A 21,806-nucleotide genomic window follows, 5' to 3' on the forward strand; every position below is an offset into this window, starting at 1 on the left:
GTCTAGACAAGACTGCCACCTGCTGGCTGTACCGGGGAAGCGCGTGTCAACACAAATTCTCTTCCAGCAGAATGAGCTTGGCAGGCTATCCTTGACCAGTCACATGCTCTGATTGTTGTGTGTTCTGCTACCCTTTTAACTTCATCCTATTCAAATACTAATGTTGAAACCCTAAAAATAGACTAATTCACTACTTTTTCACGACATCATAAAGACCAGTGTTGAAACACTGAAAACTGATTGCTTGATTATTAGACACAGAGCCTTCACTGTTTTAGTTATATACCTCAAACTGGCCTTAAACGTCTTCCTGCAACAGCCTCCTTCATTTGGGATTACAGGGATATGCCACCATGCCCAGCTAAAAATACTTTTAGAAAATGATTTTTTTAAGGGCTGGGGAGGGCCGATGAGATGGTTCAGTGGACAAAGGCACGTGAAGCCAAACCTGACTAGCTGGGTACTTCTCCAAGGACCACATGGTAGGGGGCACAAAAGTCCTGTCCACTGTCCTCTGACCTTCACAGCCCTGCGGCATGTACCTGTTCCCCCATAAATAACAAACAAATACAGAAATGTACTAAAGGGCAGGAGAGAGTCTGCGGCTAAAGCACTTGGCAGGCAAGCTTGAGAAGCAGAGTTCATGTCTCCAGCACCCAGGTAGTTGCTGGGGTGGCATGGTGGCCGGACTGGACTCTCAGCACTAGGGAGCTAGAGACAGGGGCCGCCAGGGGCAAGCTGGCTAGCCCAGCTCACACTGGTGAGTTACAGGTTCAGGGAGAGACCGCAATACGTAAGGAGAGTAGCGGGGGAAGATATTTGATGTCAACTTCTGACTTCCATATGCACCTGCACACATGTGGGTACACACACGAGCTCACACATGCACACAAGCATGCATGCACACACATACACACACAAGTTTTAAAGTCTAGCAAGATGTAGTAAGACTATGGACGTAGCTGAGAGAAGCTGAGACAAATGGGTCACTTGAGTCTAGGAGTTCAAGGCCATTCTGGTTAATTCAGTAAGAATCGGCCCGAGATACAAACAAAAAAAGCATTATCATTATTGTTAATGAATTAATTTGGAGACAGGGTCTCTCTATGTAGTCCTGGATGTATTGGAGCTTGCTACGTAGAGCAGGCTGGCCTCCTATTCATAGATCCTTCTCCTGCCTCTGCCTCCTGAGTGCTGGGACTAAAGGTGTGTCACAAAGCCCAGTTCTGAAAGACCCTAGCCCTTCAGGCTTACACCTCCAAGCCTCAGGAAAAGAGAAACTTCAAGCACCAGGAAATGAGAAACTAAAAATCTAGTTCCAAGGGCAACCTGACTTAGCCATTGTTCAATCTCCCCTGCAACCATATAACAATGTAAAAAGATTTCTGTTAAGAGATGTGCTCAACTGTGACTGGGATAGTTGTAGGTGTTCCAGGAAGGACCACTGTGACCTTTGTGTAAACTCCACTCCCGCCCTGATATCCCCCCTTGAGGTTTCAGGAAGAATGTACATGAGGACGTGACTGTACCCATTCTGTGATCACTCTGTAACCAGACCATGATCTTGTGAAATGAAACTGTATGGGAATTGTAAGCTTGTGGGGTTTGTGGGTTTTTCCTTCATAAGCCATTATGGGGCTGCAGTAAGATGCGACTCTTGCTCTCAGGACAAGGGTTTGCCCTTCTGTACAGAAGCTTTAATAAATTCCTCGTGCTTTTGCATCAACTGGACTGGAGTCTGGGTTCTTGGGGTGCCCACTTGTGACCCTAAAAACTTTGAGGTCCAACAAGTTCTTTATTATTTTTAAAGGCCAGAAAAATCAATGAAGCATTAACAATATGAGCTATTGCTGTGGCATACATGTTGATGGGTCAGGAGTTATGGTGACATGTTGTCTCTCTCTCAGGTCTCCAGTAGTCAGGCTGTACTCAAGCTTCCTATGTAGCTAAGGATGACCTTGAATTACTGATCTTACCAGTTTGTTTGTTTAAAGACAGGGTCTTTGTAGCTCAGGCTGGTCTTGAATCTTTTTTTTTGCTTTTTTTGAGACAGAGTTTCTCTGTGTAGTTTTGGTACCTGTCCTGGATCTTGCTCTGTAGACCAGGCTGGCCTTGAACTCACAGAGATCCGCCTGGCTCTGCCTCCCGAGTGTTGGGATTAAAGGTGTGGGCCACCGCCGCCCCCGGCTGCAGCAAGTGTTCTTAATCACTGAGCCGGTTTCTCCAGCTTCCTCCTCTCCTGGACAAGTACAACCAGCCTGTGATGTGAAGTCCTTCTAAGAACTGAGTCAAATATCATGGTGGGGAAACTGGGAACAAGTTTGCCTTGGGATTTCTACCTGGACTCTAGATAACCAACTGTATAGTAAAACTTTTCAAATGCTAAAAAAAATGTCACAGTTTCAGAGCTAATATAACTGGGTAGATGTGATGCACTTGTTAAAAAAACTGGGAGTCTGTGAGATGATTCAGTGGTAAAGGTGTTTGCTGCCATGTCTTAACACTCAGCGCGCGCGCGTGTGTGTGTGTGTGTGTGTGTGTGTGTAGGTTAGAAGACAACTTGGAGAGTTTCTTTTGTTCTCTCTCTCTGCCTGACATCTCTCGAGGGTCCTGCTGGGTTAGTGCAGGAACTTCTCAGCCATTAATATCACTGTTGTACTTTAGGGCTGATGAATCAGCCACAGCTTCAACTTCCTATAGGACATGTGATCATTTAATTAGTACCGCTAGTGAATTCCAGTTATCAGTTCAGTTAGGAAAGATTTTTATTCTCCAAAGGACCATTTTTTCTAAATTTATAAATAGTCATTTTTATGATAAAATTATTTATTATACTATTTGTCAGTTTTTCAAGGAGTTTTGTTTTTCATAAAACAGTGTTGTTTGGCCAGGCACAATGTCACACACCTTTAATCCCAGCACTTGGAGGGAGAGGTAGGCGGATCTCTGTGAATTTGAGGCCAGTCTGATCTACATAGTGAATTCCAAGACAGCCAAGGATATAGAGAGACTTCGTCTCAAAACACCAAGGAGAAAAATAGACAGTGTCACACCATGTAGTCCTGCTGATCTCTCCATTCCTTTGCCTCAGTGCTGGGGGTTACACATGTGTGTGCATCACCATGCCCTGCCTCAGCGCTGGGGATTGCACATGTGTGTACATCACCATGCCTGGTCTCAGTACTGGGGATTACACATGTGTGTATACATCAACATGCCCTGTCTCAGCGGTTTTCATTAGATAGTATGGCAGTTTTTAAAATATGCCTACCGAGTTTGAAAAGTTTTGTATGTATTACCTGTGTATGATGTGTGTGGGTGTGGAGGTACATGTGCCACAGCATGTGTGTTACGCTCAGAGGACATGGTGAAGTCAGTTCTCTCCTCCATCTTTTTTTTTTCCCCTTAAGATTTATTTATTTATATGAGTGCTCTATCTGCATGTATGCCTTTAGGCCAGAAGAGAGCATCATATTCCACTAGAGATGGTTGTGAGCCACCATGTGGTTGCTGGGAATTGAACCCATGACCTCTGGAAGAGCAGCCAGTGCTCTTCCCCGCTGAGCCATCTCTCCAGCCCCCCTCTCCTCCATCTTTCTGTGCCTTTGGGGAACTAAGCTCAGGTCATCAGGTTTGACAGCAAATATTTTTACCTGCTGAGCCATCCTGATGGCCCCACCAACATTTTAGTATGGTTTTTTGTTTTGTTTTGTTTTTGTTTTTTCAAGGATGGAACCTACTTTCCTGTGAGTGGGAGCTGGACGGGCTTCTTGCTGACAGGACCAAGTAGAAGAAGCATACAGGTAGAGAGCTCTTAGGGCATCTTTCTTGTTCTGTCGACTTACTCTCTTTTTTTTTTTCTTTTTTTCTTTTTGGTATTTTTATTTATTTACTTTCTAATTTATCTATTTTTTATTGTTTTCATCTTTAGTTCTCTATTTTGTAGGTGTGTATGTGTGTGCAAATAGGTACATGCATGCCATAGTACTCCTATGGAGGTCAGAGGACAATTTATGGGAGTCAGTCCTCTGCTTCCACCATGTGGGTTCCAGGGACCAAATTCAGGTCCTCAAGCCTGAAGGTGACCGTCTTTGCCTGCTGAGCCATTTTGCAGGCCCTTAGAAGGCCTGAAAGCCCTTCCTTTCCTCTCTCTCTCTCTCCTCTGTGTCTCTCTCTGTCTCTGTCTCTTTCCAGGATCTTACTGTGCATGTAGCCCTGGCTGCCTTGAAACTTGATTTCTAGACCAGGTTAGCCTTGAACTCACAGAGCTCCAACGCTTCTGTTTCCCAAGTGTTGGGACTACAGCTGTGGCCACCACACCAGGCTGGATCTCTCTGAGGGATATCACTGCCGTGTTGTGAAGACACTCAGCAGCCATAAGCAGAGGTCTCACACTGAAGAACGGAGGTTCTTAAATGCTGGGATTACAGGTGTGCATCACCATAGCTAGTTCTGACTCGCAATCCTTGCGAGGTGACTTCTGTATCATTCCCCACGGGGCCATGTGACTCACTCCAAGACCTGGGAAGACAGTACGGCAATGGAGCAGGAAGCCTGAGTCTTTTCCAGAGTACCTGGGTTCAGCTGCCAGCACCCACATGGCAACCAGCAACTGTCTGTAACCCCAGTTCCAGGGGATCCAGTGCCCTCTTTCGGCCTCCATAGGCACCAGACATACATGCAGGCAAAACACCCATATCATAAAATAAAATAAAATAAAAATTAATTTGATTTACATTTAGCTGGATGTGGTGACACATGCCTTTAATAGGAGCATTTGAGAAAAAGAGACAGGCAGACTGTGTGAGTTCCAGGACGACATGGTGAGACACTGTCTCAAAAAATAAAATAAAATAAAATTCACAAACTTATTTGTTGTGTGTATTTGTGTGTGCACACATTCCACAATGTGCCTGTGGAGGTCACAGGACAACTTGTGGGAGACAGTTCTCTCCTTCCATGTGTAGACCAGGGATGGACTCAGGTGGATGAGCTTGGTGGCATGTGTCTTCACCCACTCAGACATCCCACCAGCCCTGGTTTGTTTTGGAGACAGGGGCTTCCTAGCTCAGGAGGCTGGCCTCAAGCTTTTGGGCTTTATCCTCTCCAGGGAAAGGACACATAGCGAGTACCTAGTTTTGTCACTTTAAACTGCTAGTTCTGATAAGTCCCCTCCTGCCACCAATTCCTGGAACAGCAATCTTTCCCGAGAGGAAAGTGCCATTTTTCACTTCAAAGCAGTTATAAATGGAGATAAATTCCAGGCAGGACCACTTTGGAGAAGTCCTTTCTTAGTTCTGATTTTGGCTTCCTTAGCTTAAGTGGGATGGTCATTAAAGGAATTCTGAAGTCTTCGGTGTGATAAAAGCTCTGACACCAGCGAGCTTAGGGCAAGGCACCCTCCCTTGCTCACTTGATTGTCCTTCTGAGTGAAGCAGGTCAGGAGTGAAGGTGCCAGAACTCCTGGAGTGAGTTAAGACTGCCCTGAGCACAGCGCTGCTTCCCTCCCGTCCCCAGGGGCATCGACCTCAGTGACAAAGTCACATGAACCTTGCATCCTGCATTGGTTTAGTGTGTGTGTGTGTGTGTGTGTGTGTGTGTGTGTGTGTGTGTGTGCGCGCGCGCGCGCGCACCTGTGCGCAAATGCAAAAAAACCAGGATCCTGATCTTCACTGGCCCCAGCTGTGGCTCCAGCTGTGGCCTCAACTGTCCAGATAGTAGAGCAGAGATGAGCTATATCTACTGTGCCTGGATTCACTTGTGTTCATTCACATTCATTCATTCATTCATTCATTCATTCATTCATTCATTCATTCATTCATTCATTCACAATCCTGACTCTTGGAACAGATGCCAGGGTTAAGATCACAGTAGTTAGCTGGACGTAGTAGCAGGCAGAGGCAGGAGGATCAAGAAGCCCAGGCAAGGCTGGGCTGCGTTTCAAGACCAGGACCACCTAAAAAGAACCAGGGTCCAGCCCAGCACGGTGGAGGGTCTAGCCCAGCCTGGTGGAGTGTGGGGAACAAATGAAGTCCTGAATGAATGTGTGTCATTGAAACAAGTACAGCCATGTTAAAGACCCCAGAACCTCAGAGCACGGAGCTGTGAAGCCTTCCCTGGTGAGGCTCAGTGGGACGGCAAAGGCCTCCTTCCCCAGGACCAAGTACAAATCAGGATGAGCACTGCGGTCTTGAGCTAAAACCAGTGTGTCCAGAAACCATCACCTCTGCTTCCTCCCCCCAGATGTTCACAGCCTGAGACGGCTCCTCTGGAGCTCCACTGCCTCCTCCTTTCCTGCTGTGCGCATACATCTGCCTCTGGGCTCAGATGCATGGAATCAGCACGGCTTATGGCACTCTCCATTAGCACGCCCAGCCCACCCGATTCCAGCCTCCCCTCCCGTCTGTCTGTCTGTCCTTGCTCCACTCTTCATTGCTCAAGTCAGGTGTCAAGGACCCAGCCACTGAGGTCACAGCAGCGGTGTGGGCTCAGAGTCCCAGCAGGGAAGCAGAGTGGAGAGAGGCTTGTGAGCTGGGGACCAGACTCGGCCCCGTGTGGTGGCGCTGCGTGCCTGTCATCCCAGCACTTGGGAGCTGATAGAGAGGACAGAGTTCAAGACCAGCCTAGACTGCACAAGAGGAAAAAGAAGACAAACAAAATCGAGAAGCATCACCAGATACTTCACTCCTTCTGACAGTTTGGAAGGCTGCCAGCTTTGTCCTCATGGGACTATTTTGAGAAATAAGTGAAACAGCCTATGGAAGGTCAATAAATGAAAACTTATGGATGCCATTAACTAGTCCAAATTAGTTTTCTTTCTTTCTTTTTTCTTCTCTCTCTCTCTCTCTCTCTCTCTCTCTCTCTCTCTCTCTCTCTCTCTCTCTCCTCTCTCTCTCTCTTTCTCTCTCTCTCTTTTAACAAGAAAGACATTCCCTAGGGTGTTTTTTGTTTGTTTTGTTTTGAGACAGTCTCATAATGTAGCCCTGGCTGGCTTGGAATTTGAGATTCTCCTGTCTCAGTCTGGGGATAGAAGGAAGGACCACCATGTTAGGCTTCCCTTTTCTTGGCGTTTGAAGTCCACCCCAGGCCTCTGCACACTGGAGCATGCTATCCCTCAATCACACCCTCAGGCAGGGGCTTCAGTGCAGACAGCCAGAAGCACGTGAGAGACGCTCTGGACCTAGTCGGTTCTAACGACTGCTCAAACAAATGAAATCTAACTACCATTTTCTGAACGACTTGCTGGTTCACACTAAACCAGCCTTTCCTCGGTCAATGTTATTTTAGACCCTCAGCAACAGGCTCTTTTCGACTGGAGGGAGAATCGGGGAAGGGCCTCTCGCCGCCACCTTTGGTGACCTGGAGGCCTCCTTACCTTCATACTGGACCTCCAGATGCATTGTGTCCAGGACCTTCAGCACATAGTCCACGATGCTGGGGTGTGTCGCCCCAATGATTGACTACAAGACATGAGGGGAAGAGGGTTGACTCTTTGGGCCTAGAAATGCAGTGAGGACCCCTAGACAGCCGGGCTGGGGTGAACTGACTTTCTAGTCTTTAGCTCAGGAAGCCTTCAGCCAAGTCTCCTGGCTGCCTGTTAAGACATGAAGGACCAAGGGCTGAGACTTCAGCTGGGGGAAAACTCCTCATCCTAGATCCTGGAATCTTCTTTTTCTGGAACCTCACCTTTAGTTTTACCTCTTCAGACTTTACCTATGCCACACACACCAGCTACTGAGAAGACAGAGCCATGTAAGCAAAGCCTACCAAAGTACTGGCTGAAGGAGGCACTGGGTGGGAACTCAGGGATCCTCTGGTCTGAGCTGCAGCCCCCCTCAGCTCTAGGAGGCGTCCCTTCTTCTCTCCTGACCTGGTGCATTCTGCCTGGGGAGGGTTTTTTTTTTTTTTTTTTTTTTTTTTTTTTTTTTCTCGAGACAGGGTTTCTCTGTGTAGCTTTGCACCTGTCCTGGATCTCACTCTGTAGACCAGGTTGGCCTTGAACTCACAGAGATCTGCCTGCCTCTGCCTCCCAAGTGCTGGGATTAAAGGCGTGCGCCACCACCGCCAGGCAGCCTGGGGAGTTTTATTTACTCCATTTTCACTTGTTATTAACTGTTTGTGAGACCCAAACTGCTGTCTTCATCCTGGGCCTTTCTCCGGAGTTTCAGCCTTTAATTTTCCATGGCCCGGTGGCCTCTCCAGTTCTGGGCAGTGGTTCTCTCTCTCTCTCTCTCCCTCTCCCACTCTCTCTTTAGTTTTTTTTTTTCTTTTCTTTTTTTTGTTTTTTCGAGACAGGGTTTCTCTGTGTAGCTTTGGAGCCTGTCCTGGAACTCACTCTGAAGACCAGGCTGGCCTCGAACTCAGAACTCAGAGATCTATCTGCCTGCCTCTGCCTCCCGAGTGCTGGGATTAAAAGTGTGCAACTTGATGTGTGTTCTTAGTTCTACACCTTCTGTCTCAGGAATGTCTATCCACCTTGGTCACCTCTGCACCCACGCCCACCATTCAGACCCCTTTGTCGTCTGCCGCCCGCCAGCCTGTCCTCTGGAGCACTTGTGAGTTTTGACCGTTCATGTCAAAACCACATTCCCCTCCTTAGTAGGCATATGCCACCATACCCCAGACCTAACTTCACTCACATTCTAGGGCAGAAGCCAAGAAAAGAAAAGAGCTTTTGTAATCAGAGAGATCTGGCCTCTCCACTCCCACACTGCCTACAGAAGTACCACGCTTCCCTCCCTGTCAAATGGATGCCTTTAATCTTTCTACAGTTCCCTAGTCATCCTTGTTGCTTGTCTCAACCACTTTGAAGTCTGCCAATATCTTTCTGATCCTTAAACAAACAGGACAAATCACTCTGCTGGGAGACATGAACTTGCTGGCCTGCCTTGGCCTTCGGAAGTGATGCTGATTGAATATCAGACAGGCAGTGGGAGGCTGAGCTCTGCCTCTCAGGCCTGTGGGGGCTGCTGGGAAAGGTAATTGTAAGACTACCCCACGTGAATCCGAACTGCAGAGCGTAGCTGTGGCTCACCTGGGCGGTCCTGAGAGTCTGCAGGGCCAGCTGCTGGGCTTTGGGGGACCCACAGGGCAGCAGCGCTATTAGCCCTTTATACACTTGATTCTGGTACTTGGGGTTGCCATGGACCAGTGTGTCCAGCAGAACCTGCACTTCCTCCTGGGTCTCCTCTGATTTAGACTTTGCCAGAAATTCTGCTATGGCTCTCACACCTGGACAAAGAAGAGAAAATGCCAAATCGGACAGGATTTAGGAAATCAATTCCCATTCCAGGTTGTATAACGGGGATTGCTTTACGAGCTTTTCAGTCAAGCGTGATGAGCCAAAGCAAAGCTAAGGATCAGTTTTCTTTTTCTTTTCTTTCTTTCTTTTTTTTTTTTTTTTTTTTTGGTTTTTCGAGACAGGGTTTCTCTGTGTAGCTTTGCGCCTTTCCTGGGACTCACTCTGTAGCCCAGGCTGGCCTCGAACTCACAGAGATCCGCCTGGCTCTGCCTCCCGAGTGCTGGGATTCAAGCCACCACCACCCGGCAAAGGATCAGTTTTCATGTTGCATTACTGATTACTGTCGTGTTTACCTCCAGCTCTGTGTCTGTGGCCAGAGTAGTTGTGTGTGTGTGTGTGTGTGTGTGTGTGTGTGTGTGTGTGTGTGTGTGTGTGTAGCTTAGAGGGAAAATTTCTTGCCCTGAACTCATGAGGCCATGAGTTTGATATTTAGCAAAAGAACATCAGAAATTGTTCCATCTGTATATTTTATAGGTTTTTTTTTTTTCTTCTTCGAGATAGGGTTTCTCTGTGTAGCTTTGGAGCCTATCCTGAATCTCACTCTGTAGACTGACCAGGTACCAGGCTGGCCTTGAACTCACAGAGATCCACCTGCCTCTGCCTCCCAAGTGCTGGCATTAAAGGCGTGCATCACCACCGCCCGGCTTTGGGCTTTGTAAGTTTATTTTAAACTTCAAAACACAGTTTTGGTTTCTGTGCTGGTCCTATAACCCTTTCTCACCAGACTGTAGGTTTTGTTTTTTAAGACAATCTCACTATGTATCTCTGGCTATCCTGGAACTCACCATGTAGACCAGGCCTCAGACTCACAGAGATCTGCTTGTTTTTGTTGTTTTGCTGTTGAGATCTGTTTGTCTGTGTTGGGATTAAAGGTATGTACCACTATACCCAGCTGACTGTAATCTTTTTAAGGACAGGGCCTTTTTTTTTTTTTTTTTGTCTGGCAAGGACAGGGCCTTTTATTGGCTTTCCAATGTGTAGACCAAATTTCCACACAGAGCCTGGAAAGTTGAAAACAAACAAACAAACAAACAAACAAACAAACAAACAAAAAAAAAAAACCCAACCAACCAACCAAATGTAATTCTTACTTGATAACTGTTCTTATTGTATATTGTTTACTATGTTAAAGTTAAAAAAACTTTCTTCCTATTTAGACAAAAAGGGGGAAAGGTTGTGAAATATTTGTTTAACTAACTAAGTAAAGATGTGTTACATTTGTCTATGTTGCAGAATATTTGTTTAACTATGAAAAGATGTGTGGTAAGCCGCGCATGCCTTTAATCCCAGCACTCAGGAGTCAGAGGCAGGTGATCTCTGTGAGGTCGAGGCCAGCCTGGTCTACAGAGCAAGTTCCAGGACAGCCAGGGATACACAAAAAAACCCTGTCTTGAAAAACAAACAAATAAACAACAAAAAAGAAAAGATGTGTTGTATTTGTTTATGCTGCATTTGTTTAACTATGTAAAGATGTGTTTCACCTCACCTGCCCACAGCACCTGATTGGTTTAATAAAAAGCTGACCGGCCAATAGCTAGGCGGGGGAGGGATGGGCAGGGCTGGAGGGCAAAGAGAATAAGTGGGAGGAGGAATGTTGGGGAATATTATTTTAAGGTGTGTTACTTTTGTTTATGTTGTATTTGTTTAACTCTGTGAAGCTGTGTTGCTGTGCCTGTCTAAAACACCTGATGGAATAAAAAAGGGTGAATGGCCAATAGCAAGACAGGAGAAAGGATAGGTGGGGCTGGCAGGCAGAGAAAGAATAAATAGAAGGAGAAATCTGACAGGGAGGAGAAGTAGCCAGAGAAGGAGGAGGACTTTAGGGGCCAGCCACCCAGCTACACAGCAAGCCACGGAGTAGGAGTAAGATTTACAGAAGTAAGAGAATGGCAGGAAAAGCCTGGAGGTAAAAGTAGATGGGATAAGTTAAGGAAAGCTGGCAAGAAACAAGCCAAGCCAAGGCTGGGCATTTATAAGTAGTAATAAGTCTCTCCGTGTTTACTTGGGAGCTGGGTGGTAGGCCCCCAAAGAGTAAAAACAAACAACAACAGAGGAATCTAGGCTCGGGAGAGAACAGGCAGGAAGAGAGGAAGATGCCCGGGGCCAGCCGGGGGGAGGGGGGGGGCAACCACCAGCCAGCCAGATACAGAGGAAGCAGGAGAGAAGGACATACAGAATGAAAGAAAGGTAAAAAGCCCAAGGCAAAACAGATGAAGAGAAACAGGTTAAGTTAAAAAAGCTATCCAGAAACAAGCCTAAACTAAGGCCAAACATTCATATCTAATAATAAGTCTGTCATGACTTGGGGGCTGGCAGTCTGAGAAAATATGCTATATTTATTACTAACTTCTACTACAGGGTCTCATGCTGCCCAGAGTGTCCTCAAACTTACTGTGTATCTGGGGATGAGCTTGAACTTCTGATCCTCCCACTTTACCTCCCACCCCCAATTCCTGCGATTGCAGGTGTGCACCCCACACTTAGTTTTAGGGACTGTACTTTTCCTCTTTCTCTCCTACCACCTTTATATATACCCAGCACAGTAGGCATCAATAATCTTAAATGATTACTCTTTTTAAAGTTTAGTTCATGAGTGTTTTGCCTGCATGTATGTCTGCATACCACTTATGAGTCTGGTGCCTGCAGAAGCCAGAGGAGAGTGCCAGATCTCCTGGAACTGAAGTTCCAGACATTGTGAGCCATCGTCTTGGAGCTCGGAATAGAGCCTGGTCCTTCTGAAAGAGCAGCAAGTGCTGTTAACCACCGCTATAGCCCAAGCTGTATTTATTTATTTTTAGCTTTTTGGGACAGAGTCTCTCTAGGTATCCCTGGCTGTCCTGGAACTCCTAAGTAGACCAGGCTGACTTCAAATGCACAAGATCATCCTGCCTTTGTCTCTCCAGTGCTGGGGTTAAAGGTGTGTACCACTGTCTTAGCTAGGGTTTGAGCAAATGATGAATCCGGGAAGCCATAAATCTGGTCTTTTGGTTGTGATGTGGACAGAGCAGCTCATGGAGAGGGAACTGTATCAAATGCTTCCTCTGCACCTGGCTGTCCTGTGATAGCTTTTTCCCTTGGCAGTGCGGGTGCTGTCAACTCCAACCAGGCCCAGGAGATGTGGTGTCCACAGGTGGGCACGCCCAGGTGGGCACGCCCAGGTGGGCACGCCCAGGACCTACCGTAGCTTTCACAGATGAGTTCCTTGTACTTCCTTCCAGTATTTGCAATAATCTGAAGTAGTTTGATGGATTCCTTCTTGTCCTCTTCCTTGATTTTCTCTAGGCCAAGTATTTCCAAGAGTGTTAGGACACCTCCAATCTCAAGAAATTCTATCAGGTACCGATTGCTGTCCAGAGAGGAGACCACACAAACAAGATGCTGGGGGGCGCTGTAGTTGGCATTTTCTCTGGGCTGCCAACCAGCTCCCAAATAAAGACACGGAGACTTCTTATTAATTATGAATGCTTGGCTTTAGCTTAGGCTTGTCCCACTAACTCTTTTAACTTAGTTTAACCTGTTTCTATTGATCAATGTTTTGTCTTGGGGCTTTTTATCTTTTTGTTCATTCTCTGTGCCCTACTTTCCTGCTTCCTGTGTCTGGCTGCCTACACCCTGGCATCTCCTTGGCGTCCTTTTTCTTTCTTCTCCAGAGACTAAATTCTTCCTACTACTTACTTTCCCTGCCCGGAAGTCCCGCCCACACCTCCTCCCTCTCCATTGGCTGTTTGCTTTTTATTAGAACAATCAGGCAGGCAAGGTAAAACAGCGACACATCTTTACATGATTAAACAAATGCAGCACATCTTTACATAGTTAAACAAATATTTCACAACATAAACAAATGCAACACATCTTTGCATAGTTAAACAAATGCAACACCTTTGCACAGTTAAATATTCCAAAACAGGGCTCCTCAACACGGAACCAAAGGCATCTAAGGAAAAGGTACTGTCTTCACAAACTTGCCTCAGGCCCAGGAGATGTCCACAGATAGAGACAATCGTTTGGATTTTTAAGTTTTAATATATATTAAAATTATTAAACTATATAATATATAAAACATTAAAATATATCAGTATTATAATGTATGTATGTATTCACTTTGTAGACCATGCTGTCCTCAAGCTCAGAGCTCGACCTTCCTCCACCTCCCAAATGCTGGGATCCAAGGCGTGCGCCACAGCCACCCAGCTAATTATCAGTTTAGATTACTTCTCACCATGCTGTCTTGAACTTGCTATCCTGCCTCAGCTGCTGGAGACAGTGAGATTACAAGCATGTGCTACTGTGCCTAGCCAAGGAAATGCTGGAACTAAATCCAACAGGCATCCTTGGCTTTGTCTCTTTCTAGTCTCTGGGTCTGCCTTCCTGCTTGCTTTGGACAGGGTCTCATTATGTGGACTGGGACTGCTGTATGGATCAAGCTGGCCTTGAACTTGCAGTGATCTCTTGCCTCTGCTTTCTGCCTACTGGGATTATAAGTGTGAGCCCCACAGCTGGCCAGCTTTTACCTATCCCCTCCCCTGCCCTTCTCTCCCCTCTCCTTCCCTCCCCTCCCCTCTCCTCCCCTCTTTCCTTCCCTTTCTTTCTTCCCAGTCCCCTTCTTTCTATAATGGCACTTTACTTGTCCCTTGGTGAATCATGCTTCCTCCACTCAAGCGTCATGTGGATTTGGTGGAGCAAGCATGTGACAGGGGATGGCATCCTTCTGACTGCAGAAGGCGGGTAAGTGGCCTATGCTGGTTCACCTAGAAGACCTCATGGGAATAACCACGCTCTCTTGCAGGTGTACTTGAGCCACAGGGATGGTTTCTGGAGGGCCTGAGGACCCCAGGACACAGAGGCCTCTGAATATGGGGACTGACTGAGAAAAGGAGAAAGAGAGATAAAGAGACCAAAACCCTGGTGAACTTAGTAAAAAACCCCTGGGTCCGATCAGGCCTGAAATAAGTACATCCACCCTCTGGGCTTTTTCAGCTAAGTGAGCCAATAAATCCCCAGTTCCCTAGTATAGTATAATGTGTTTTTTATTTTACTTTTTTTTTTTTTTTTATATATACTCAACCAACATGCTGACTAGTGAAGGGTCAATGGGAAACGGGATGGAGGAGAGACAAGAGCAGAACATAGTTGTCTCTGGGCTCATCCTGCTGGTACCTAGAACCTGTGGCCTCATGTGGACTGAATGAGTGTGACTTGTGGCTGAGACCCAAGTCTCTGGAATGGGACTTACCTGCTCACTGCGGACAAGAAGATGCCAATGGACCTCAGGATCTTCTCTAAATCCAAGCCAGTCATATAGCTGCAGCAGAGTTAAGGAGTGCTCCTAGGTGGCTGCCCGGGGCCCAGGATGAGCAAGTGGCTGACCTGTGCCCTTTATCCTAGGGGAACCACTGGCTGAAGGGCAGAGCTGTGTTAGGGTGCGACCTCCATCCCTGCTCTCTAGGAAGTTCTTCCAGGGCAGTCAAGCCATGTGGGCTCTACAGTCTTCCGAGGGAGCAAAGAGGCTCCCGTAAATCCAGGTGTGTGGAGAAAACGGATGGTCACCTTCTCAGGCCTCTCAGAGCTACAGCGGTGGTGCATCCTTGCGTCTCGGCACAGCTCATTATTTTGGGCCTCATTCCTAGACTTCTCTACCAAGAATTAGATTCAGCTGGGAGTGGGGGCGCACACTTTTAATCCTAGTACTCGGGAGGCAGAGGCAGGTGGATCTCTGAGAGTTCAAGGCCAGCCTGGTCTACAGAGTGAGTTCCAGGACAGCCAGGGCTACACAGAGAAACCCTGTCTCAAAAAACAAAACAAACAACAAAAAAGAATTAGCTTTATCATTAATTCTCCATTCTGTACTTGCTCAAAGTTGTACACTGGAGGTCACTATTCTTATGAAGAATTGCATGGCTTCCTAATAAGAATAACAGGAAATGGAGGAAAAATTAAACTCTGATTTAAAACAACCTCAGTATTTAATGTTATTTTTTAATGCGAGCCTTTGCAAAAAGCCTCACTGTAATAAAGCATCCAGAGCACGCTTCAGCTCAAATGCAAGGTATGAAATCAAGCCACAGCAGAAAGGGAGCCAGTCAACAATTACTAGGCTCATAACACATCACAGGCTCTTAGAACACTTAAGAAATTAGCTGGAATTATTGCAGTCCATGAGGATGAGTGAGAGCCTCCAGGACTGATACAGGCTAATGTAATGGGCTGGAGGTAATGGTGCTTTGTTGGGGGGGGGTGTGGTGAGGCAAATTATCTCTGCTGCACCCCAGTTCCCAGGATGCCAATAGAAGGAGAGACAGATTGGCTCATTAGGAAAGGCTTTTTACTGCAAAAACAGGGTCTGCTCTGGAGCCAGGCTCCCCGCCTGTTGCTATTCTAGCTGGGGCCAGGTTATTAGCCACATAGTCATCTCTCTATTGCTACATTGTCCCTCTCTTTCTCCAGTCCATTCCCGTTCCGCCTTTTTCTGAAGTTACTAGCTAGGCTGACCGGCTTGTCATCTTTCCCGAGTCCCAGGCTAGTCTTGATTTCAGTCACTTAGTATTCATGCGTTTCCTCCTCCCTCCCTCCCTCCCTCTCCTTTTCTTTCCTTTCTTCCTCCCTCCCTTCTTTTTGAAAGGGTCTTGCTAGTCTAGAACTCAAGATGCTCCTTCAGTATCCTGAATGCTGGGAACACAGGCGTGCGTCACTCACTATACATAGCTCTACCCAACCTTTTGTAATACATGAGTGGTACAGAGCTCAGGGCCTAGGACATAAAAAGACTCAGTAAATGGCAGCTAACAGTGTCACTATTATTTTACAAATCATTGGTTGTGCTGATCTGTTAAGATTTAAGAGTGACGAAAGGTTTAGGCTTATGTGATTAGTTTTGCAAAGAATAACGATGTTGTTATATTGGTTTGTTTTCCTTCTAGGTGATAACTGGAGGAGTTGGTGGGCGGGATCTCTAACCAACTCTCCTGTCACTTTTACTAGGCTACTCCTAACGGCAGGATCACAAACAAGGTAAGACATGGATGATTCTAGGTGTGGAAATGGGGTCTCTTGAAGAGTCATCCTGTCAGCAGTGGCTCAGTGCCCTCTCAGTGGCAGACACCCGGCATATGGAGAAGGCTTGATGCCCAGTCTATCAAATGCACTGAATTGATTACAGAAGAGAAGAGGCGAGCAGTGCGCATGAGCACTTGCGGGGTGGTTAGAGCACTTGGGGGGTGGTTAGGACAGACCCTGCAGCAGAGGCAGAGGAAACATGGTGCCAGAAAACAGGGGGACAAGGGACAGTGCTTCAAAAGGGGCAGTGGACAGAGTCACACTGCACTCCTCCAGCGCCAGCACTTGGGAGGCTGAGGGGGGGCGACCACGTGTTCGAGGGTAGTAGCTTGGGAGACACAGCAAGATCCCGTCCAGCAAAAGGAAAACGGAGGTGCAGTGGCTATAGTAGAAGGGTTGAAAAACTTGAAAGGGCACAAATACCAATCCCCCAGTCAAATCCACCATGTTTCTTGTGTCCCCTCCCTGTTTCTTCTTTCAGACAGGCAGGGTGTCGTGTGTCCCCCCCCCCCCCCCCCCCCCCCCCCCCCGTGTAGTTTTGCACCTTTCCTGGAACTCACTCTGTGAATTCAAGGCCAGCCTGGGCTACAGAGATCCGCCTGTCTCTGCCTCCCGAGTGCTGGGATTAAAGGTGTACACCACTACTGCCAGGCCAGGCAGGGTCTTATGTAGCCGAGATTGAACTCTTGAGCTTGTTATACCAGCAGAAGATAAGCCTGAATTTCTGATGCTTCTCCCTCCATTTTCCAAGTTCCAGGATTATAGACATTTGCCCACATGCTTAGCTTGTTTTGCTCTCTTTCCTTCCTGTTGACCTCATAAAATTCCGTCAACGTAATACTCAAAATATTGACATTAAGGCCAAGTGTGGGAACTCAATCTGTAATCTCAGCACTTGGTGACGGAGGCAGGAAGATCTCCATAAGTTCCAGGTCAGCCTGGGCTACATAATGAGTTCTAGGCCAGACAGTAATATAGGAAGATCTTGTCTCAAAATAAAACAAACCCAGGACAAAAAAAAAGTTAATATAAAGTTCTTGATAAAATATCCAAGTTTTAAGTGGAACCAGGATCAGAGCATGTACCTCCCTCACCTCACCCTGTGGTCACAGGAAATGATGAGACAAACAGGAAAAACAGTCTAGACTTGACAGCAAAGTGGCTGCTGCTAACTGGTGAGGTTAAGGTTAGCCGCGGGGCAGAAGCCAGAGTTCAGGAATTGAGGCTGGCAGCTCTACCACCAAGTCACTAAATTCCTGCAAACACCAGTGTTTGCTGAGATGATCTGTGAACAGCTGGCGTGAGTCACTAGGGTACTTTTCAGAAGAGAGGACGGCCTGAAATGGCACACACCTGTAATTCCAGCACTTGGCAGGCCAGGAGTTCAAGGTTATTATTGGTGTGCTAGCTAGTTTTTATGTCAGCCTGACACATTCCTGGTCATCTGGGAAGATGGAATTGTAATTGAGGAAATGCCTCCACCGGATTGGCCTGTAGGGCATCGTCTTGTTGATGACTGACATGGGAGGGCCCACCTCACTGGGGGAGGTGCCACCTCTAGGCTGCTGTTCCCAGCTGGTAGGAGAAAGTAGGCTTGGCAGCCATGGAGAGAAGGCAGTAAGCAGGGCAATCCCATGGCGGCCATATCAGTTCCTGCCCTGACTTCCCTAGATGATGGACTACCAGCTGTAAAATGAAATAAACCCTTTCCTCCCAAGGTGTTCTGGTGGTGGTGTTTTATCACAGCAATAGAAACCCGAACACTTGGCCATACAGCAAGTTCAAGGCCAGCTTGGACTACATGAGACCCTGTCACAAAAAAAAAAAAAAAAAATCAAGAACAATGGCAGGGTTAAACCCTCCGTCTACTAAACAAGCCTTCTGAGAAGTAAGAGGCAGGCTGGCAATGTGCATTTAATTATTAAGGGAGGAGGAATTCAGATAAAGGGACTCATAGAAAGGAAGAGGGTTCAGAGAACAAGAAAAATACACAACAGGAAGGTCTGAGGTGGGCTGGGGGTGAACTCAGTGGTGGAGAGCTTGCCCAGCATGTGTAAGGTCCTGGGTTCTAGCCCCAGCACTAGGGGAGAAAAGGTCTGAAGAAAATCCACGGAGAGCAAAGTACTGTGGGGCTCACACACGGTACAGCCTCCGCTCACTCACTGCCAGCAAAGGTTACCAAACTGTCTTCATGATCTGCGTCCAGGACGTCACACAGCACAGGCACTGTAACTTGTCCCTCAGCAAGTTTTTTAGGTCGAGTTGTTTGTGATTTTACGTATGAGTGCTTCGTCTGTGTGTGTGTGTGCTCACACACCAGAAGAGGGCATCAGACCCATCATAGATGACTGTAAGCCACTTCTGGTTCTGGGAATTGAACCCAGGACCTCCAGATGAGCAGCCAGTGCTCTTAATCGAAGTTGAACCTCTTTTTCTCTAGTTTCCTAAACCAGAAGTGTAACAGTCTGCCTGCGGCATGAGCAGAGCCAGTGGTTGGATGTCTCCAGGTAAAGGGCTCAGATTCAGGAAGGAAATTGGAGACTCTTCCAGGTGAGCGGCACTGGCGTCACAATAACGGATCTGATTATCTAGGAAGAAGCAGAATGGAACGGGCGTAGAAAAGGCAGAGGCTCAGGAAACACCAAGAATTAAGGGAAGGGAGGGCCAGGAAGAAGAGAAGGGTCAGCCAGAAGGAAAGAGAAAACACCAGAGCCCAACCACAGAAGTCAAGGGAACGGTTTTGAGAAGTGGGCAGAGTTGACTGACAGATGCCATCAAGAGGTCATGTATGAGGAATGAGGATGTGGCCACCGGGGTTGGCAGTCAGAGAACCAATGGAGGAGACCTTGGGGCACTGGTGGAGCCGGGCAGGCAGAAGTGAGACTACAGTGGGAAGAGGAAACAGCGGAAGGGGAGACAGCGAGACACGATGACCTTTTCAGCTAGTTTCATTGTGAAGGGGAAGGGCTGGCTGAGCTCAGGGTGGAGGCTAGGACTTCATTTTAATTTTTAGAGTTAATGCCAGGCACGGTGATGCTCATCTGTGGTCCCAGCGCGTGGGAGGTGGAGGCAGAAGGATCAAGACATCTTTGGCAACACAATATTTGAGGCTGTCTTGGGCTACATAAAACTCTACCTCTCCCCCCCAAAAAAAGGGGTGGGGTGGGGCTGGTAAGATGGCTCAGCTCTTAAAGCACTGGCTGCTCTTTCCAGCACCCACAGGGTCTGATGCCCTCTTCTGGCCTCTGAGGGCACTAGTAACACATGTGGTACACAGACATACATGCAGCCAAGATACACACACACACACACACACACACACACACACACACACACACACAGACCGACACACACACACAAATAGTAACAATAAAAGATGAGAAATAAGTTGGTGATAAAAAAAGTGGAAAAGATGTAAGACCAAAACCAAAGTTTCTAAGGAAGAGAGTCAAGTGTAAAATAAACATAAACTTGACCCAGACAGAGTACTAGCTGCCCACACCTCAGGAGACAGACGGAGGTTAGGATGAGGACACACTTAGAGTTGGGAAGACAGACCGTCCATAGAATTCCTGCCTTTGGGGATATTTCTATCACCATTTTTTTTTTCAGTTCTAAAATATTGGAACCAAGAGAAAAACTTCCTCTACTACAATCTGCCCCCCTCTTTGAATGACTCCCCACTTCCCACCAGGTCAGCAAGGATACATGATTCTAAGCCAGGTGGTCAGCCGTATGAGGAACAAGCTGGCCCCCTGCGAAAACTCCAGCTCCAGCTCAGGGCCAGTCTTGCCTTCGTTGGTTTCAATGAACTTGGTGAGGATCTGAGCTCTTAGGCCTTTGCCGGCGTTGTCCCACTCTTGCAGAAAACTTAGGAGGCGGCTGATTGCAGCCTGCTCCTTTACAGAAGTCATGTTCAGCCAGTCCCAAGGCTGACTACAAGGTACAGAAAATGAGGTACCGGAATGATCAGAACCATGTGACTTCATGAGCTGTGCTTTTCTTTCTTTCTCTCTCTCTTTTTTTTTTTTTTTTTTTTTTTTTGAGACAGGGTTTCTCTGTGTAGCTTTGGAGCCTGTCCTGGAACTCAGCCTGTAGCCCAGGCTGGCCTTGAACTCACAGAGATTCGCCTGCCTCTGCCTCCCGAGTGCTGGGATTAAAGTGTGCTTTTCTACTGATCTACTGCAGGCAAGGGACCCTTTGTGCTGATGGACTTATGTACAAAAGCCATGCTAAGGTGGCTGAGGGCGTGGCTCACTGGTAGCGCTTGCAGGAGCCTCTGAATTTCTTCCCTAGCACTGTGCAAAACAAAACAAGTGAGCGAGTGATGGCGGGGGCTGTAGCTCACAGGTAGAGTACTTGCCGAGCATGTGCAAGGCCCTGGGTTTGATCCCCAACACTAGAAAAAAAAAAACCCATTATCGGAATGGCCACCTGCTACTTGAGCAGGCTTTAGCCAGGTTGTAATGGAGTGAAAAGCATCACGGTGGCCCGGAAGTGACAGACTTACAGTCCCAGGACCTCCAGACACTGAGGCAGGAGGAGGAGGAGGATTTCAAAGTTGGCATGGGCTGAAGCTGAGAAAGAGCTGTTTCAACAGCATTGAAAACGTATATCAGGCTGGCCTTGAACTCACGTCTGCCTGCCTCGGTTTCCCAGGTATTAGGATTGTACCACAGTGCTTGCTTGCTTGTTTGCTTCTTTTTTTTTTTTTTCTTTTTGAGACATAGTCTTGCTATGTAGCCCAGGCTGGCCTTGAACTTCTGACAAACCTCCTGCCTTAACCTCTTGAATGCTGGATTAGAGGAGTTCAGATAAACATTTTTTTCCTGTGTGTAAAATTTGTGTGTGTGTGTGTGTGTGTGTGTGTGTGTGTGTGTGTGTATGTGTATGTGTAAAATGTGTATGTGTATATGTTGGTGTGCACACATGTGTGGACATGCATGTGGATGTGTAAAATGTGTATGTGTATGTTGGTGTGCACACGTGTGTGGACGTGGATGTGGAGGTCCAAGATTGATGTTTGGTATTTTCCTTAACTGCTTTTTAGCTTATTATTTATTATTTTTAATTTTTTGAGATAGATTCACTATTTAGGCTTGGCTGACTTAGAACTCACTCTGTAGACCAGGCTGGTCTCGAACTCACAGAGATCCACCTGCCTCTGCCTCCCAAGTGCTGGGATTAAAGGTGTGCACCACCATGCCTGGCCCTGCCATTTTATTTTTTAAGATAAGGTTTTTATTGAACCTGGAACTCACCAGCTTGGCCAGACTTGCTGGCCGTGGAGTTCCAGGGATACGCCTGCCTCGGCAACCACCTAGTGAGGGCTTTATAGGTGAGGGCTACCGTGCCTGGCATCGGTGTGAAGGCCGGAAAAGAGAAAACACAAGATCCAGGGTGGTAGGGAGGAGGTTTGCTAAAAGCCTCCATGTCTCTCAGAGTGCACTTC

At 47.2% G+C, this 21,806-nt stretch overlaps 1 protein-coding gene across 4 annotated transcripts in view; it reads right to left on the bottom strand.

Annotated features, from left to right (window-relative positions):
• The window catches only part of Armh1 (armadillo like helical domain containing 1), a 43,834-nt gene that overhangs the window by 3,818 nt on the left and 18,210 nt on the right, over positions 1-21,806 (bottom strand). For all 4 annotated transcript variants that reach the window (XR_013049296.1, XM_076564864.1, XM_076564866.1 and 1 more), the window contains 5 exons: positions 20,063-20,290; positions 14,535-14,603; positions 12,481-12,647; positions 9,035-9,231; positions 7,376-7,460 (listed from right to left, as the gene is read on the bottom strand). Coding sequence is in view for 3 of the 4 variants with exons in the window: in XM_076564864.1 (XP_076420979.1) it covers positions 7,376-7,460; positions 9,035-9,231; positions 12,481-12,647; positions 14,535-14,603; positions 20,063-20,268 (724 nt within the window). In the remaining variant the exon portion in view is untranslated. The remainder of the gene's footprint in view (positions 1-7,375; positions 7,461-9,034; positions 9,232-12,480; positions 12,648-14,534; positions 14,604-20,062; positions 20,291-21,806) is intronic.

Source organism: Peromyscus maniculatus, chromosome 2, assembly GCF_049852395.1.
Source record: "Peromyscus maniculatus bairdii isolate BWxNUB_F1_BW_parent chromosome 2, HU_Pman_BW_mat_3.1, whole genome shotgun sequence".
NCBI classification, from domain to species: Eukaryota; Metazoa; Chordata; class Mammalia; order Rodentia; family Cricetidae; genus Peromyscus; species Peromyscus maniculatus.